The following is an 18,231-nucleotide window of genomic DNA, read 5'->3' on the forward strand; positions in this document are numbered from 1 at the left end:
CCTTTTTCACAGAAATGGAGCGTGTCCTCATAGCAAATGTTCCAGACTTCATTTCCACTTCAGATTATCCTTCTGCAAGTCCGGACTTATACCCTTTGGTCTACAAATTGTGGTCCAAGCTTCAGGAGATGGCTTGGAAGAAGAGACATCCCAATATTGAAAGTTTAAAGCGGTCGGTCTCTTCAGAAGGCAGCTGCGGAGTTTCCACTTGATGTGTTGCGTAATTACATTGATGAGTGGCCACGAAGACTTCAGAAGCGTGTCAGTGCTAAAGGTGGCCATTTCGAATAATTATTTGTGATTTTGGTTCATAATGCATCCATGCATCTCATGTTATTCTGATATTACAATATCTCTCACCATTTTGTGTCTATTTACTTACAACTTTGGGACAGTATTTATGGTAAGACTAGGTATGTAGAATTCCAGGACACTGTGGTATAATTAGTTAGGGCACCTGATTTGGAGCAAATTACAAGTTCATCATGAGTTTGATCCCCACGTCTAGCAAAGTAATTTGTTCACCTCAAAGAACTAGAGAACGGGTAGAGTCAAATTAACATTGCATACTGAGTGAGATGATGCATGGATAGGGTTACCAGACGTCCGGTGTTGCCCATTGCTATTCAATATAATTTGATTGCAAATGGGTATAGAGAACTAAGTTATTCAGGGTGTCTGCCAGTCAAGAAAGTCATGGTGAAGTCAATAAAAAGGCAATAAATTATTCTTGTGGTCAAGAATTTTTGCTATCCTAATGACTGATTGATTGATTTAGTTTATTTTACTTCATTTTTTTCTGTCCCTTTGGCTAGTCGCAAAGATGAGGATGAATGGTGGTACGATAAGATGGATGAAGGGACAGTCACAAACATATAGGGACAACCGACACAAGCACCACATAAGAATATACTGGCTGAGAGTCCAGACGCCAAAGCCTCACTTGTCTGCCAAACACAGTTCAGGATGCATTAGTACGAGATAGCAGATCTAATTCTCTTCTTAAATTCAGCTTCAGTTTTCATCTTAACTGGCCCTTTGGTAGGGGTTTTCATTAAATAAATATTTATTTTGTTAATTACTAATTTCCAACTTTACCTAAGTAGGGGTTGATTAAATAACGTTAAGAAAAATGGAAAAAGGTCTAGAAAAGTCCAGAAAAAGTCAAGAATTCTGAATGTGTTGTTTTGGTAGACACCCTGTTGAAGTTAAAACTACCCAAGATAAAACTTCTCAAACCATTTTAAATTACGGTAATTGCTGAATATTTGTTTGGCATTACAGGTCATAATTCAAATGTTGAGAGAGTACTTTCATTACCATCAGCACAACAGACTCACGAGAGAAATTATTTTTTCATAAAGTCTGGAAAATGTTTGTTTGGTACTAGTCCCTATAATTTCAAAAAGTTTGACTGTCCCCTATAACATAAATATAGTTTGACTAAACCTGAAATTTTGATAAAAATTGTCTCCTTGGAGATGTACTACTTACCTCATGTAGTAAGAGGTGCATTGATTAGTATGATTGCAAGTTTTGAAATTTTGCATTTAAAAATTCATTAAGAATTCAATTTTTAAAACTGAAAAGTGTCATTTTTCAACTACTTTGTAATGTGTTCTATAGAAATCTGTGTTATTTATTGAGAATGTTTTGTGTCCTACATTTCCCTTACAGCGATCTGGTAACCCTATGCATGGAATATTTTGTGGAATACACATTGTATTTGGTCTTTCTCTCAAAAAATTAAATGGAGATAGGGTGACACTCATTTGATAGGTCTCTAATTTCAGAGATCTTTGTAGGCAACACATTTTGGTTTGGTCTACAGTTTTTGAATGGACATGCGAAAACTGCTTTTCTCATTGACATACTAAGAATGTATTTCTAAAGCATAGATAGAAAGTCATCAAAATTAAAATGTAAGCAAGAAGTGATAAATTCTCTACGTTGGAAATTTAAATATGAAAAGAAATCTGAAATTAGTGTCTGGGCACCCATTTTAATATGGTTGCCTGTACCAAAAATGTTTCCTGTAGAGGCAGCTTAAGATCTTCTATCCCCTACCCTGGACCTTTTGTTCCTACTTTGCCTCACAAAACAGTGGTCCATCTGCAATGTCTCTAGTAGTATAGTAATGAATCTCACTAAATTCATCATCCATATTTTGCCTAAATTGTATATATGCAAACGACCAATTTTATAATGCACTGGAATATGCAATATTTAATTGTAAAATTTGTCGCTGGAGAATTTCATGTAACCACTGAAGTTCTGTAATTCACCATTATGTTAGATTTTTCATCATGTGTAGTATGTGTAGTGAATAAAAAATATTCTCACCATCTCATTCATTTCTGGTGTTATTAATGATGTTTTCAGTTGGTAAACCACAACTATGCTGGAACCTGACTTCTGAATTTGAGGGGTTTGACTAGCCAATAGTTTCGCACCAAGGTTGTTTGATTTTAATCAGTGATGGTAAATTACTTTAAAACTAAAGAAATAAATTATAGTAACATACATAAGTAATCACTTTTGGTAGTCATTTAATGGTGTTTATTAGGCTCTTAGATAGTCTAACATTTTCAAAGGAAAAGTATGGGAACAAAATATATGTACTGATGAGGTGAAGCTCGCATGTAGAAAATGTAATATGTGAAGTGTAAATGCACTAAATTTCTGTAGCTTTAAAACTCTATAATTTCCATACGCAAAAATAGCAAACATACAAAAAAAAATACTAATCATGTTGCACTGTAAATAGTGTTGTGTTGTTTTTATAGAAGAAAAGTTACTGTTATTATTAGGGGTGTGCAGGACAGAAGTTTTTTGGTCGGGACTGGATTGGGACGGGAAATATTTTTAATCCCGATATTCGGGATGGGAAAAATTTGCCATTTCCCGACAAAGTCTGGAAATTTTCGGGACGAGAAATGTTCAAAATTTCCTGAAGCTATGAAAATCTCAAATTCTACACGTAATTTTCAACTTAAGTGATTGTTTTTGCATTTCTGGAATAAAAACAAACAATTTCCGATAAGTTCCAGACACTTCTTTTGTTTCTTCGTGTGTTCCTTTCTTCTCGCTGTACTTCGGTTCTTTCTTCCAACAGAGTCCACATTTACTGGAACATCTTCATTACTCTGCAGGGTTCTGAACTACTGCTCGGATTTAGTCTGCTGCTTTCTTGATGTCAGCTCCCTCAGTAAGCTTTCTTGTAGAACAGCATCTCGTAGGCCTAGCACTATTCTGTCATGAATTAAGCTGCTTTTTTGGTCTCCAAATTCACATGTGGCTGCTAACGTTTAGAGTTGTTAAGCAACTGTCAAAAGATTGATCGACTTGTTGGCTGCATGAGAAGAATTTGTAGCATTCAAATACTACATTTTTGCGTGGTTGACAGTCGTCGAATTTCTCTACCACAATGTTGAAATTGTCTTTGTCTTCTTCCTTTTCCAACTTGAACGTATTATATACATATCTCGTATGAGATTTAACAATTGCCACGTTTACCCTTGTCGGGCTTCTCACTTTTTTCTGAAGCAATTAAATAAATGTCCAACTTATTTTTCCATTTTTGCCAGTTCTCAGCTGTGTTTCAGTGAAATTGCAAAACAGTTGGCATGTTAAACATTTCCATTTTCCTGAAGACAATATTCACTTTCTACTTACGTATTTCAACGCATCCACTTATTTCAACTGTCAAACCCCGAGCCTGACACTACGTTTCATACTTTTATGTGTTTTTATATGATTAATAAACTTCTTTACAGTGCTTATACTCTTTATTAGATACTATGTAGAAAGCTTACAGAACATGCAAGATACTATGTTCTCTTGATGATGTCACTAGTGCTGCCAGAACATGAATTATGTTTATCATTATAAAACCCGTATATTACACTGCCTCCTCTGGCACAATCACTGGTCTTGTAATTACTAAAAAGTGCCGAGTATTTCAGCTCCGATTTTGTTGCTCGTCTGTACACATGGGCAGATAAGGATGATGGTGAAAGTGGAGCCCCTCTTCCCCAAGATAGGTGAAAGAATTAGCATATGGGTAAAAGATGATTGTCCCTTCATTTTCCTTTGACATCTAAAATGAAGCAATCACTCCTGGATACATTGCTTAAAACCTGAATTTTATGTATGTATTGCAATAGTCACCCTGTATTGAAGTTCACTTTCTTGTTATTCTCTTGCATTGAAATTTACCATTTATTTTATTAAGGTGTGAAAAACATGTTGGTACGTATGGTACTTACTGTACTTCTTCGGCCATTATTTTGTTTTTTAAGCTGATCCAAAACATTGGACAGAAAATGAAGTAAAGGATAGACACTTGTAAACACACAAACTTTTATTCACATTTTTTTATATATAAAATCACAGCCAGTGGTTATGTGAACATTCAAGAAAAAGTCAACTTACCATTTATTTTTCCAGGGTACCATATTGTGATTTGGAAGTCGTCTTGGCATGTGCATGAGAAAAGAAGACAAACATTTAAAAAAGTCATGGACCATTTGTTGGAGACATCTTTTAGTGATCATTTGAGTGGCAGTGGACGGAAAAGTCATTCGCAAGTGATGAAAGTCACTCAGAGAAGGCCTCCTTCTTAGATTGCAATTGTATTAAAAGTGTTTGTATATTTGTTGTAGTCCTTGTCATTACACACTTATCTCATAATTGTAAAAGTTGAATAAATGTGTACTACCAGAACAGTGTTGGCATTACAAAAAAAGAATGTACACCTTCATATAAAGAAATGTACAAATTAATTTTGGCCTTTTTTTAAACATTGTGGTATCTTAATCTTTCACATATATATGTAAAATACACTCTGTTATTGTGTTTAAGGTGATTGGTATTTAGTTTTCATAAAGGTTTATCAGTAATATTTTCTTGTATCGGAGTAATATATTTTTTCCTTCAGTTGTTAATATATTTTTCCTTGAATTGTGGTGAAACATTGCTTGTATTTCTTACTCTGAATCATTTTTATAACAAAAATAAGAAGATAAGAAGAAGGGAGGAGTGAAAAATTTTCAGAGGGGGGGAAAAACTTATTTAATGATGATATTTTGTGGTTTGGTTTCACATTTCCGTAATTCAACTAAAAAAATGTAGAAATATGTATTAATGAAATATTCAAACACTTTTACCTCAAAGTGTTTGTTTCTTAAAATTGTTTTTTTTTTTTACTAACTAACTAACTAACTCTCTAGCCTTCTTAAACCCGAAGGTTCATGGCTGCAGCAACACAGGCCTTCCATCTTTCCCTATCTTGAGCAAGATCTATATACTCTTTTCCATCCCTACCGATTTCCCTTAGGTCCATCTCAACGTTGTCCCTCCATCTTCGTCTTGGCCTTCCTACAGGTCTCTTACCATCAGGTTTCCCAACAAGAATCCTGTAAACTCCTCTTTCCTCTCCCATTCGTGCCACATGGCCTGCCCACCTAAGTCTTCTTGATTTAATTATTCTAATAATATCTGGACATGAATACAAATTATGTAGTTCTAAATTATGTAACCTTCTCCACTCACCTGTCTCCTCATCCCTTTTAGGTCCAAAGATTTTCCTAAGGATCTTATTTTCAAATACTCTCAATTTATGTTCCTCTTTCAATGTAAGGGACCAAGTTTCACACCCATATAATACTACAGGCAAAATTACTGTTTTGTATATTTTAACTTTTAGTTTCTTAGATATTAAACGAGAAGACAAAAGTTTATGAAGAGAGAAGTAACATGCATTTCCTGAATTAAGCCTACTTTTTATTTCCTCTTTAATATAATTTTCATTTGTTAATATTACTCCTAAGTATTTGAATTTGGAAACTGGTTCAAACGAGTTGTTACCAATAATTAGATTTTGATTATTACCTAACACTTGGTTTCGGCCTGTAAGCATATATTTAGTTTTCTCTTTGTTAACTTCCAAACCTATCTCTTTAGCAGTTTTGAAAAATATTTTAGCATTATTCTTAATTGTATTCACATCATCCCCCAGTAAGTCTACATCATCTGCATATGCTAACAACTGAGTCACACCATTTAATTTTAGTCCTTCTTTAGTTTCTTTTACCTTCCTAACAGCATATTCTAAGGCAAAATTAAAGAGCAATGGAGATAATGCATCTCCTTGTTTTAACCCATCATGAATTGTAAATTTGTCAGACATATTAATACCCACACGAATTTTACTTTCTGTTTCACTGGTGCATACTTTTATCATACAAACAAGCTTCTTAGGTATTCCAAACTCTACTAATATATTATATAATTTATCTCTTTTGAGCGAATCATATGCTTTTTTGAAATCAATGAATAGCTGATGGACATTTTGATTATATTCCCAATTTTTTTCAAGTGTCTGTCTGATGTGAAAAATTTGATCTGTAGTTGATCTGTTACGTTTAAATCCACATTGATAATCACCTATAATTTCATTAGCATATTGGGTTAGTCTTGTTAAAAGAATGTTAGATAATATTTTATATGTTGTTGAGAGTAGAGAAATTCCACGGTAATTATTGCAGTTCATTTTATCACCTTTTTTAAACACAGGAACAATTATGGATTCTTTCCACTGTTGAGGGATTTCTTCTTTATTCCATATTAAACAAATTAATTTATGAATTTGACATATTAATGAATTTCCACCATATTTAATTAACTCAGTTGGTATTAAATCAATGCCAGGTGCTTTGTTATTCTTTAGCCTTTTAATAGCATCTTTAACTTCAGTCAAGTTAGGTTCTGGAACTAAAGGTTCTGCTGTGTGTACTTCATTCACTTCTGATTTATCTCCTACATGGACATTTAAAAGGTCATTAAAGTAGTTCTTCCATCTATTTAGAATATCACTTGGGTCAGCTAGAAAATCACCGTCCTTATCTTTTATCAAGTTTACTTTAGGTTGCCACCCCTTTCTAAACTCATTTACACCTTTATATAAATCTCTGAAATTATTATTTTTGCTGTTTGTTTCAATTTCGTTAATTTTGCTTTTCAAGTAATCTCTTTTTTTACTTCTAAACGTGTGGTTAACTTCTCGCTTTATTCTATTATAATTGTTTAGATTTTTTTTTTACTCTCAAAATATTTATTTTTTTACATGTGTACTTCTCAGAATATATGGAGTAGATAATTATCATAATTTTAATTATTTGAAAAATGGTATCTATAGAATCTACTTCCAAAATGAGATTTTTTTCATCGATGTGCTTTTTTATGCAGTTATCATCCTATGTAACTCCATTGATATAGATTTATTGAAGTAAATGAACACAGATCATTTTCATCATATTGAATTGCTGACTAGCATTTTGCATTCTCAACCTTTCTGCACAAAAAGTTATACATACCTAAAAGAAATTTAAAATTATTTTGTTTCTCTAAAATTAGTAAAGGTTTGGAAGTGAATGAAAACTTATGCTATAAATAGCATTCAGTAGTTCTTTGTATTTGGGGTTTCATAAATTTCAGCAAATTTTGAAAATGAAGTGCTTTCAAGTTTATGTAGTGACTGTTACTATTTTTAGTTCATTGTATTACATGTACTTGGTCACAGTCATTCATTGGAAGAAGAAGTGCATCTTGGAAAAAAAAAAAACTTTTCAGGAATTAAGAAACCCTGCCAAAGGGCCAGTTAATATAAAAACTGAAGCTGAATTTCAGAAAAGAATTAGATCTGCTTTCTCGTATTAATGCATTCCGAACTGTGTTTGGCAGACAAGCGTGACCAGACACATACATTCAAAAAAGAGGACAGAGCAGACGAAAAAGGAGGACAAAGTCATAAAAAAGAGGACACCCCAAAAAATGGCTATATATTTGCCATTACTCATAATTTAATCAATATACAAAATCTTACCAACATTTTGCTCACAAATGCTTTTCAGAAGATCTCTTTCAAGAACTTCATCTTACCTTTAAGCAAAGAAAGCAATCTCCTAATCTGTTTTTTTTTTAATAAATTACAAAGAATATCTATAATTTGAAGCACAGAATTTTACTCCTTTTCTAATTATTGGATATTAGACTGAAATATCTCCACAAGTAAATGCAAATGTAACAAGTAAGATTCGCTTAACTTATTTCGAAAAGCCAAATTAAAATGTTAGGTAGTTTGGATTGGGTAGAAATATGATTTCAATGCCACGAATATTTCTAGCACTCTTTCAACAGCAGGGCAAAGTGGCAACCACCTTACACTTTAACCCATATTTGTTTCTTCCATCCTTTAAAACTGGATATTTTCTTTCGCTTCGTTATTTCATGAAAGTAAATATTACTTAATAATCAAAATTCTCACTACGCATTTCTGTATCGCGTATGTATAACTCGAAAAGGAATTGGCCGACCTCTGTGTTGGAGTGGTTAGCACACCGTGCCACAACGCCAGAGGCCTCGGTTTCGAATCCCGGCCTGGGCATGTGTGTCCTTCATCAAAATCATCATATCATCGCTCATACTCATCTTCGCGATTAGACTTTTGTACTTGATACAGAGTCTAATGAAGACCTTGCTAGAAGGTTGAAACGTTACGTTTTAGTTCATGTTTTTAATAAAATAAATTACTGCCTTGGTCAGCATATTTAGTTTTTCATAATCATGGAAACAAGGCTTAATGGTGTTATAATTAGCCAAAAGTGAAAAAAACGAAGTAAAATAAACCAAAGCAATCAACCGAAAAAGAACTGCACAGACTACATGCATTCCAGCAGTCTCAGCGCTTAATACTAATGACTGGGGTGCGGGAATTTACAAAATTTGCCTTTTTTATTCCTTTGTAGTAAACCATAGGCTTTCATGTTTAAACTTTAAAGTTTCGTTTCATGGAGTTTCTATTCCGAAAACACATTTTTATAGTGCCTATAAATTTCTATTCTGATAGTCAGTGCCTATTTTGCTTAATCATGCCAAAAAATGGATATTCTGCAATTTTTGCATACTCCAGCTTTTTTCTTACCTGCATTTGGCTTTCCCTATATTGAAAGATGTAAGTAAGGCTTTGTTGATGTTGTACTGACTGAAATCTGGAATTCGCCAGATTTGATGGTCTGAATTGGAACATTGTTTTAAATAATTTTTTTGTTACAATGGTGCAAATTGTTTATTCATCATTTGTTCAAATTCGCAGTTGTTAGTACAAGCTCTTTTTGTGAGAATTACTTTAACAGACGATTCCCTGCAAATGTGAATTTCGATCAAAAGAGTATTATAGTATGTTAATCGCTAGCGCACTTTTATGTATAAACTGAAGTGCTAATACAGTATAACTGTGCATTGTAAGAAGAAAATTTAAATATGTTCACATCCATTGCCTATTTTTATGTAATTTTTTTTTAATTTTAGGGTGCCTTTTTAGTGCCTATTTTCGTGCTTTTCTTAGTTTATGGCAGTGACGTGCACTGAGGAGCAGCTAGTCTAGCAGAGATAGATCAATCAATCTCACATTTTGAATTATATTCAAATCACAATATTTATTGTCTTGTTAAAGCCACAGTTCATATGCAACACTTTCTTTTTCATGTGCTGGATACCCTAGCTCGCTCTTCCTCCGCCTGACCAGTTTCCAGGTAGAAATGGTTGCCTTGTCCCCTCGCCCCCCGCTGCAATGGTTGAAAGCCCAGGCTTTCAGGTCCCCTAGTCTATCCCCTATAGGACACATAGGGGATTGGTTTATCATAGATTTTTTTGTAAATCCACTAAAGAACGCAGGGTAACATTTTCTGCAGTACTTATGTTCTCTGTATTTACACAACCTTTTACATGTTATACAATATGTATGTATAATATGGGATGTAGTTTTAATATTTATGAAATGGGAACGTGTTATGTGCAGACAATAATGTTATGCTTTCTTTCTTTCTTTCTTTTTTTTTCAAGTATGGAATATATAATGATTAAATTACAAATATGTGCTCGGGCTCTCTCTCTCACTCTCGTTTTAGTAGTGTTTTATTTAAATATACTACTCTTGGCCTCTAACATCATAAATACGGATGTATTTATTTGGGCAAGAGAACGCATGTTCATATTGTTGTTGGTTTGGTTTATTTTACTTCGCTTTTCTGCCACATTGGTTATTGCGAAAATGAGGATGAGTGATGATATGATGAAATTGATGAAGGGACCTCATATGAACAATCCAGGCCGGGATTCGAACCCGTGATAAGCATGCATTCTTGTTCCTATGTGCTGTACTCTGCAATGAATAATGAAATAATTTGGAACGAAAAATGTATCTCAGAACTCGAGAAGCCAAATGAATATTATTGAAGAAACTACAAAAACGTGTGTTTTGTTACCTGTTTTGTTTCTGTGCATAAAGTGGACTTAAAACCAGTGGCGGCCGGAGTCAACTATGATGGGTAGTGCCAACGTGATCAAGAAATCGAAAAAAAAAACCTCTGCAATGTCCCCCTCCCGCCCCTCCTTGAGGTTGCGCCACTGGCCAAGATGTTTATCCTCGTTTGGTAACGTGGAATACAACGTGTGTTTAAGTAATAACGTACTAATCCGATTCATCTTCACTCGCTAACCTATCTTTATACACTACAGGACACTTCCCTAAATATATAACAATTACAAGAGGAAAGGAAAAACAACTCCTATCACCTTCTCCTCTCCCATGCACACGTATTCTAACTGGATGTCGAAAATATCTTTGTTATGAAAATAAATTGTCGAAATGCCAAAGGAAACTCGCATCATCACAGGATTTTTTACTTTTATATTTTTAAAAAGTCTAGATGGCCCTCTTGGTGCATCTATCTATTATCAAAAATGTTCTACTGGGTTCGTTTCTCCAAAAGTAGGCAGAAATTACTTCCCGTCTTACAAATCAGTCGTATTTAGCGACTTCTATCTGAAGGTGGCAACTGTGTCTACACTGCGAAAGTTCCCTCGCCGTGCCCGTCTTCGCCTGGCGCGGTTTCTTATGGACTAACCGCGCCCCCTGTCACTTTTTTCTCAGGCTCATGGTGGAATTGTTCCTCACGGAGACTTCTTCAACCCTCTGCACGTGTGTCAACTTGGTTAGGTCCATATGTTAGGCCAGCTCTTGGGCAGCACAGACTGTTGCCTCGCGAGGGTACGAACGAAACAGCTGGCGTTGCAGTGAGGAGGTTGGGGCAGTCGTCACGTCAGCTTGACCGATAGCAAGATTCGAATCTCCTTGTCTGTAAACTATCAATGTATTAATTTAACAATACTTGGCGAAGTATGCGTTTCTTCTGAGGGTAGTGCCATGGCACGGCGGCTCTACTCCTTGAGCTGCCGCTGCTTAAAACACTAAATCAACCAACCGTGGGGGAGTGGTTATCACAGCGTGCTAGGACACCAGGAGTTCCGGGTTCGAACTCCAACCTGGGCATGGGTGTTCTTTGTGTTTGTCCCTTCATTAATTTTATTGTATCATCTTCGCAATTAACCAAATGTGACAAAAAAGCGACGCTAAGTAACAAAAATGAAATAAAATCATTGATTGATTGCTTGATTTGGTTTATTTTACTTTGCCTTTCCCCCACTTTTCGCTAATCGCGAAGATGATACGATAAAATTGATGAAGGGGCACACACAAAGAATACCCATGGCCAAGCCGAGATTCGAACCCAGGATCTCTATCTTAGTGGTGAAATCAAATCGTCTTTTATTTTTGAATGTGGGTGGGGTTTACGTGTACTATTTTTTAATACTCATTTATCATTTTGCAATCTTTTCCTCTTATTGACATTCTTTTTTTAGGAATACTGGGCCCTAAAGGGGGAGGGGTGTGACCCACACCAACCCCAACCCCTTGAGCAAGCCACTGACTGCTACCCCAAGGGTCTACGTCACCGCACGTCACTGGTTTATGTCGCTTTTAAAGTGCCTATTTTCATCATTTTGGCCTATTTGACTGCCTATTTCAGAGGTTTTTAGTGCCTTAAATACGTGCCCTACTAATGACTCAGTCGGGAAAGTGATCCTATTGAGCTCCCAGATGCTAGGTGATCATTGCTCGAATTAACGTGCACCAAATGAAGCATTCTGTATGCAACACATTTGCTATGGTCGATGCTATACTTTTTCCAAAAAAGGTGGACATTTGCCGATTTCTAAAAAATCCGCCCGGACGCCGGACAGACACCTAAAAAGGAGGACATGTCCAGATAAAAGAGGACGTCTGGTCACCCTAGACAAGCGAGGTTTTGGCGTCCGGACTCACAGCCAGTATAATCTTATGTGGGGCTTGTGTCGGTTGTTGTCCCTATATGTTTGTGACTCTTCCTTCATCCATCTTATCTTACCACCATTCATCCTCATCTTCGCGATTAGCCAAAGAGACAGAAAAAAGTGAAGTAAAATAAACTAAATCAACCAATCAGTCATTATGATAGCAAAAATTCTTGACCACAAGAATAATTTATTGCCTTTTTATCGACTTCTTGACCTACTTTTTGATTTCTTGACTTTTTCTTGACTTTCATGACTGGCAGACACGCTGAATAACTTTGTTCTCTATATCCCTGATTTACAATCAATTTAAGATATTGAATATTGAATAAGAATGGGCAACACCTTGTTCCATCAGCATAAACCCTAATGCTAGAAATTCTGCTCAGGCATTGAACAATGATGTTATCAGAAAGTGGTCCCAAAACTTTATTCATTGCTTCCGTTTTCTCGTTTGTTTAATAGCAGGACAAACTTTTTTTTCTTTTTGTGCAATGACTGAATCAAAATAAATTTCACTTGAGTTCGGAAGCGCAGTCCATAAACTTATAATTTGCATGACATTTTTCTGTTCCATATTTTCCTAATTAATATTATGTGACGCTCAAAATGTAGGACATTTATGATATTTTTCAAATTCCTCCCGGACGCCAGACATAAGGCTAAAATGTAGGACATGTCCGGGAAAATCCAGACGTCTGGTAATCCTAATTACATACACACAAGAATAACCATGGAAATTTCATATTGCAAAAACAAGAACTAATGTGAACATTTATTCCAGTGAGGGGAATGGAGGAGAAGGAGGATCCCATACATCCTCCAGGCATCTTACCTAGTTTTTATTTTGAGTCCACTTTATGCACAGATAAGATAATTGAGGCTGGTTCCGAACCACTATGTGACTCAACTCAATATTTATTCTCAAGGAAAATATGTTGATATATAAATGTAAATAATCCTACCAAATTTTATTTGTGGATAATTGTAATTATTAATTTGGGTATCATCCTAATTGCATTATTCATATATCAAAATTGAATTGATGTGCCGCTTACATAGGTACATTATTCTCAAACACTATAGTAAAAATAAGTAACTGTAGTAACACTGCTATCAAAATTACTGAATGACTGGAATCATGATAGTAAATAACAGAATCTATTTTCCAGTAAGTACAACTATCATACTAGATGCTTCTTTTGAATATCCATGTGGTTGTTTTAAGTTTTTTTTTATGCTGAAGTAGCGAGTAGCAAACAGGAGTAGCATTGGGAGCTACTTTTTGGTAAATGTAGCTGTAGCGAAGCTTAAGAGATACCGCGCCGTCACCACCGATCATGTTCTATTGGACCCCTTGCATTGTGAACTATCGCCCGGCATCGCAGTTGCCATTGCAGCAAGCTCTGGCGCAGGACAGGCATGGGAATTCTGTCCCACTCCTCCCTGCAAGCTTTCCATAGACCATCCAGGGTGCGCGGGCGGCGATGTTGAAGACGTCGTTTCAACAGTCCAAATGCGCAAAAATCCATTGGACTGGCATCTTGGCTTTTCACAGGAATGTCTTCAAATGGAATGACACGAATTCCTAATTCCCCTGCCATTTCCTGATAAAAACATAGTGATGTTCTGGCGGTATAACTCGAAGCCTTGTCCATATGGATCATCACCTGGTTCGCGTCCATTCCATACAATTTTGGGATGTCTCTCCTATAGATAGGTGTCAGAATGGAGTCTTGGAAGTATCTGGCATTCACCTTCACGTTTTTGTCCACCTTGTGTATCATCAACTTACCCTCATATCCGAATCACGTCACAACCATGAAGCCACGAGGGAAACTTTCCCTGCACTGATGAACAAAGTTGCTGCGCCCATTGCCGTCAATGTCACGGTATGTGATCGTCCGAATGTTACCACCAGAAGTGAGATGGATATGTGATTCATCCATTGTGACAACTTTCTTCCATTTGGAACCTGCCAGGTACTTTTCATACAGTTTCCTGAAGTTCGTCTTACGTTTGGCAATGTGACGCAGTAGAAGGTGGTGTGTGGTGTACACAGGCCTTCCACACACACTTCAACCTGAGGCGCTTGCGAATTGTTTTGTTCACAGTTGACGGTGCGAGGTGAAATCTGTGGGCCATATCACGTTGTGTCGTGGGATTTTCTTGGCACACCAATTGACGGATCCCCCTTCGCACTACGGGTGACACTTTGCTTGCAGCCCTTCTCCTGGTGGTTTTCGTGGGTGAATGTTTCGCAAGGAGAGCCTGTTGTGTGTAACGGACCACAATAGCTTTCGCAGTAGTCACCCCGAGTGTTAACCCATTCTCTAAACAATGTTTCACAATGCGTACGTATGAAAACTTAGCATGAAAAAGGGGCATTACGTAACCCTCCCAAGACCGGTTGATTTTCGTTGCCATTTGACAACATGCACTACCTACACTCACGCACCTACAAGGTCACACACAACACTGCTCCCGCCAGCAGACCCATAGTTCCAGCATGATACGCCAGGTGGCAGCACCAAATCGACAATGGGCGGATATAAAGCAAACAACCTCTGTAGTATAGAAGAATTTGAAGAGAGAATTTGTAATATAAGGTAACTCACTGTATAACTTATATAATAAGCTATGGTGTAAATTTATTTGATACTAACAATGTATCCTGTACTATATTATATTTGTATGACACTGTCTATTGGAACTTGCGGTTGCTTACCGACAATAAAGCATTCTATTCTACTACTAAAATAGAATATTAGAATTGGTTTTAAGTCCAATTAATGCACACATAGGCTAATCGGGACTGGACCTATAGTTTAAAGTAGAATCACAACCACTGTGTACTGTGCCTCTAAAATTAATAATCTCACCCAGCTAAATAAATTAAAATCATTTATAATAAAAAAATAAGGTAACAGTTCGTTATATCGGAGACACATTTCTTCATTTTTACAGAAGAAACTACTTACGGAAATGTGTTTGTCCAAGCTTTCCAACGTTCGTCGAGGTATTTTCTTTCATCATGGAATATATTTGACTGGGAAATCATGTATTATTCAAGAGAAATATCTCACCGACACACAATTGCCATTGCTTTCGCTACATGAAATGCATGCTGCGTACGTTTGGTGACAGCCTCTGTCAGTGTTTCCAACCCCCTTTTTTTTTTGCACTATGCTTGCCTAACCTAACCAAACCTCATCGGAAATCGTTCGTGGGGCTATCCATCCGTCAGCTACACGTGACGAACATGATAGTAGGTATTTTTCGGTGAAGATGGGTGGAAACACTGCATACCCATAACATGAGTCAAAATGTGCCCGCCATATTGTGTGGTATAGAAGCGAAGAAAGGAATCAAAAAAATCACTCTGTATGTGAAAATTTGTGTTTGTTTTCGTGTAAAAAGCATAATGGCACCTTGAACTATGTTCCGCAATACACAATTGGTAAGTACGAACCATGCGAAACACAAAATATCCTATTTTAATGTGTCTCCGATATAACGAACTGTTACCAGAAATTAAATATAATCCGAAATGTAAAAACATAAATAAACATTATCGTCAAGAAATAAGATGATAAATTAAAGTGGTAAAAGCATCTAATTTGCATATGTTCTAAAAAGTACAACCACAGGTACAAAACGCGACTGCTCGCAGAAGTGAAATAAGGTTAAAGAATAAAGTTTAAATTCAACTCAAGCATAATTTTCTGAGTAACTATTTTTGGAATACTTGTCTCCAAATTAAAATTTAAGCAAGGGTTTGCCGGGGCCAGTGCCCCTTTAACGTCGTCCATGGTGGCGCCAACGAGTGAATACGTACTTTTATCAGCTCCTCTCAAATTGAAGACAAAATATGATGATAAATCTGCAAAGTGTAAAAGATCTGTAAAAAATGGAATTCTGTGTGACATGTGTGACGAATGGTTACACTTTAAGTGCGGCAACTTGAATGCCGATGAAGAAATCGACCAAAACAGTGAATGGTTCTGTCCGCAATGTGAAAACGGAGAAAAAAGTGTTGAAAATGAGGAACTCGCAAATCTTTTGCTGGTAGTGAATCTACTGCAAAGTGATATAAAGGAGTTAAAAAATGAAAATGAAGCCCTGAAAAACAGACTAGAAACTATTGAAAAGGCAAAGGAAATAACAAATACTACATCCTCATGGACTCAAGTGGTTAGGAAATCATCAAAGAAAAAACATCACATCGATAGCATAAATTTCGAGAGTAAAAACAGATTTTCTACACTACAAGATTTCCAGACTGAAGAAATACAGCCAGAAACTAATTCAAGAACGTACAGAAGAAATGTGAAGTCAAAAAACACAACCACAAACATCTCGAAAATAGAAAAATCGAGTGTTAGTCAACCAGAAGTGCTCATCTATGCTGATAGTCATGGCAGAGGAATGGCAGAAAAAGTGAAGAGTCAGCTAGGCGATGTTTCAGTGTTAGGTTTTGTCAAGTCAGGTGCAAAAATTGGGCAGATTGTAAGTAGCCTAAAACCTCAAAACAAAGAAATCAGCAGCTGTGTAGTGCTGATGGCAGGTTCAAACAATGTAGCATGCAATGAAGGTCACGATGTGATATATACATTGGAAAAGAAACTACCTGAAATAAGAAACTCTAAAGTGATCGTAGTTAATATACCAATGAGATACGATCTCGTACCGGAATCTTGTGTTAATGTGGCCATAAAAGAGACAAACAAGAATATCAGACACCTGTGCAAAAACTTCAGAAATGTTGATATTGTTGATGTAAGAAACAATTTCACAAATCACGGCATGCATCTGAACCAATCTGGAAAAGAAAAGGTGTCAAAAGCAATAGGTACGGTGATAACTGAATACATTATAAACCAAAGAAGAAAGTGCAATCCTATTGAACTGAAATGGCACCCCATAAATAATAAGGGAAGTGAAGTGGTAAATGGAAAGAACTATAGTGATGTGATAAATAGTGGAAAAGTCTGTCTTGTGATGAATGGTGAAAAATGCAGTAAAACGGTAAGTGATGAAAAAGGTAGTGAAGAAAATGAAGATTACAGTGAAGTGAGAAAAGATGAAAAAGACAAGGAAGTGGAAAATGATAAAAGAGTTAATGTAAAACAAAAAGAACCATCTGCACGAACATCCGATAGAATAAGGAGTGTTCCGGGCAAATTTAAAGATGATTTTTTATTGTAAAATGTAAAAATGCAACAAATATTGTAAATGTTAAACCTAGGGAACAAGGTCTTACACCCAATAGTTTCTCTCAAATGAAGAAGAGAGTTAGACAATGAAATATTGTGCATCTAAACATTCAAGGTATTACAGGCAAAGTGTTAGATTTAGAAATGCTCCTAACCGATGAATGTTTAGATGCACATGTATTGTGTGTTACTGAGCACTGGCTGTCCAAAGATGAAATTACTTACTTTCAAATTCCAAATTTCCACCTAGCTAGTTTCTCATCAAGGTCTCTAATAAAACGAGGGGGAACAGGCATATTTACAAAAAATGATATAATTGCCAAACAAATTGTCCCCAAAACTGTGAGACCTATAGAAAAACATTTTGAAGTTAGTGTTGTATGTTTTGCACAATATAATTTAATAATTGCATGTTGCTACAGAACACCTGACGCAGACTATACAATATTCATAAAAAATCTGTCGGTATTGTTAGATGAATTAAAAAGTTATACATGTGAAATTGTGGTATGTGGATATGATGAAGGTTCTATACTCATGTTTATTGGAAAACTAAACAGCGAAAATTGGGAAGATATTTATAACTTACCTTCCACAAACTAAAAATTTAATCTCTTTCTGAACAAAATTATCTTGTTACACAATGAATGTTTTCCACCTAAACAAGTAAACATATCCACTGAGTGTAAACCATGGGTCACAAACGGAATCAGAATCTCAAGTAGAAAAAGTAGAAAACTAAAAATGCTCCATTCTGAAAGTAAGGTGAATCCCAATCCAT

The 18,231-nt window shown here is 35.9% G+C and overlaps 1 protein-coding gene across 3 annotated transcripts in view; it reads left to right on the forward strand.

The window, feature by feature from the left end:
* LOC145987071 (DNA damage-binding protein 2-like) overlaps positions 1-5,186 on the forward strand; it is a 231,085-nt gene extending 225,899 nt beyond the window's left edge. For 2 of the 3 annotated variants that reach the window (XM_083121528.1, XM_083121529.1), the window contains exon 10: positions 4,450-5,185. In XM_083121528.1, coding sequence (XP_082977654.1) covers positions 4,450-4,625 — 176 coding nt within the window. In that variant the 3' untranslated portion in view covers positions 4,626-5,185. Of the gene's footprint in view, positions 1-4,449 lie in introns of all 3 variants that reach the window. The other variant, XM_083121530.1, reaches the window with a different exon arrangement.
* Positions 5,187-18,231: the final 13,045 nt, after the last annotated feature.

This window comes from Lepisma saccharinum, chromosome 4, assembly GCF_977018435.1.
Source record: "Lepisma saccharinum chromosome 4, izLepSacc3.1, whole genome shotgun sequence".
NCBI lineage: Eukaryota > Metazoa > Arthropoda > Insecta > Zygentoma > Lepismatidae > Lepisma > Lepisma saccharinum.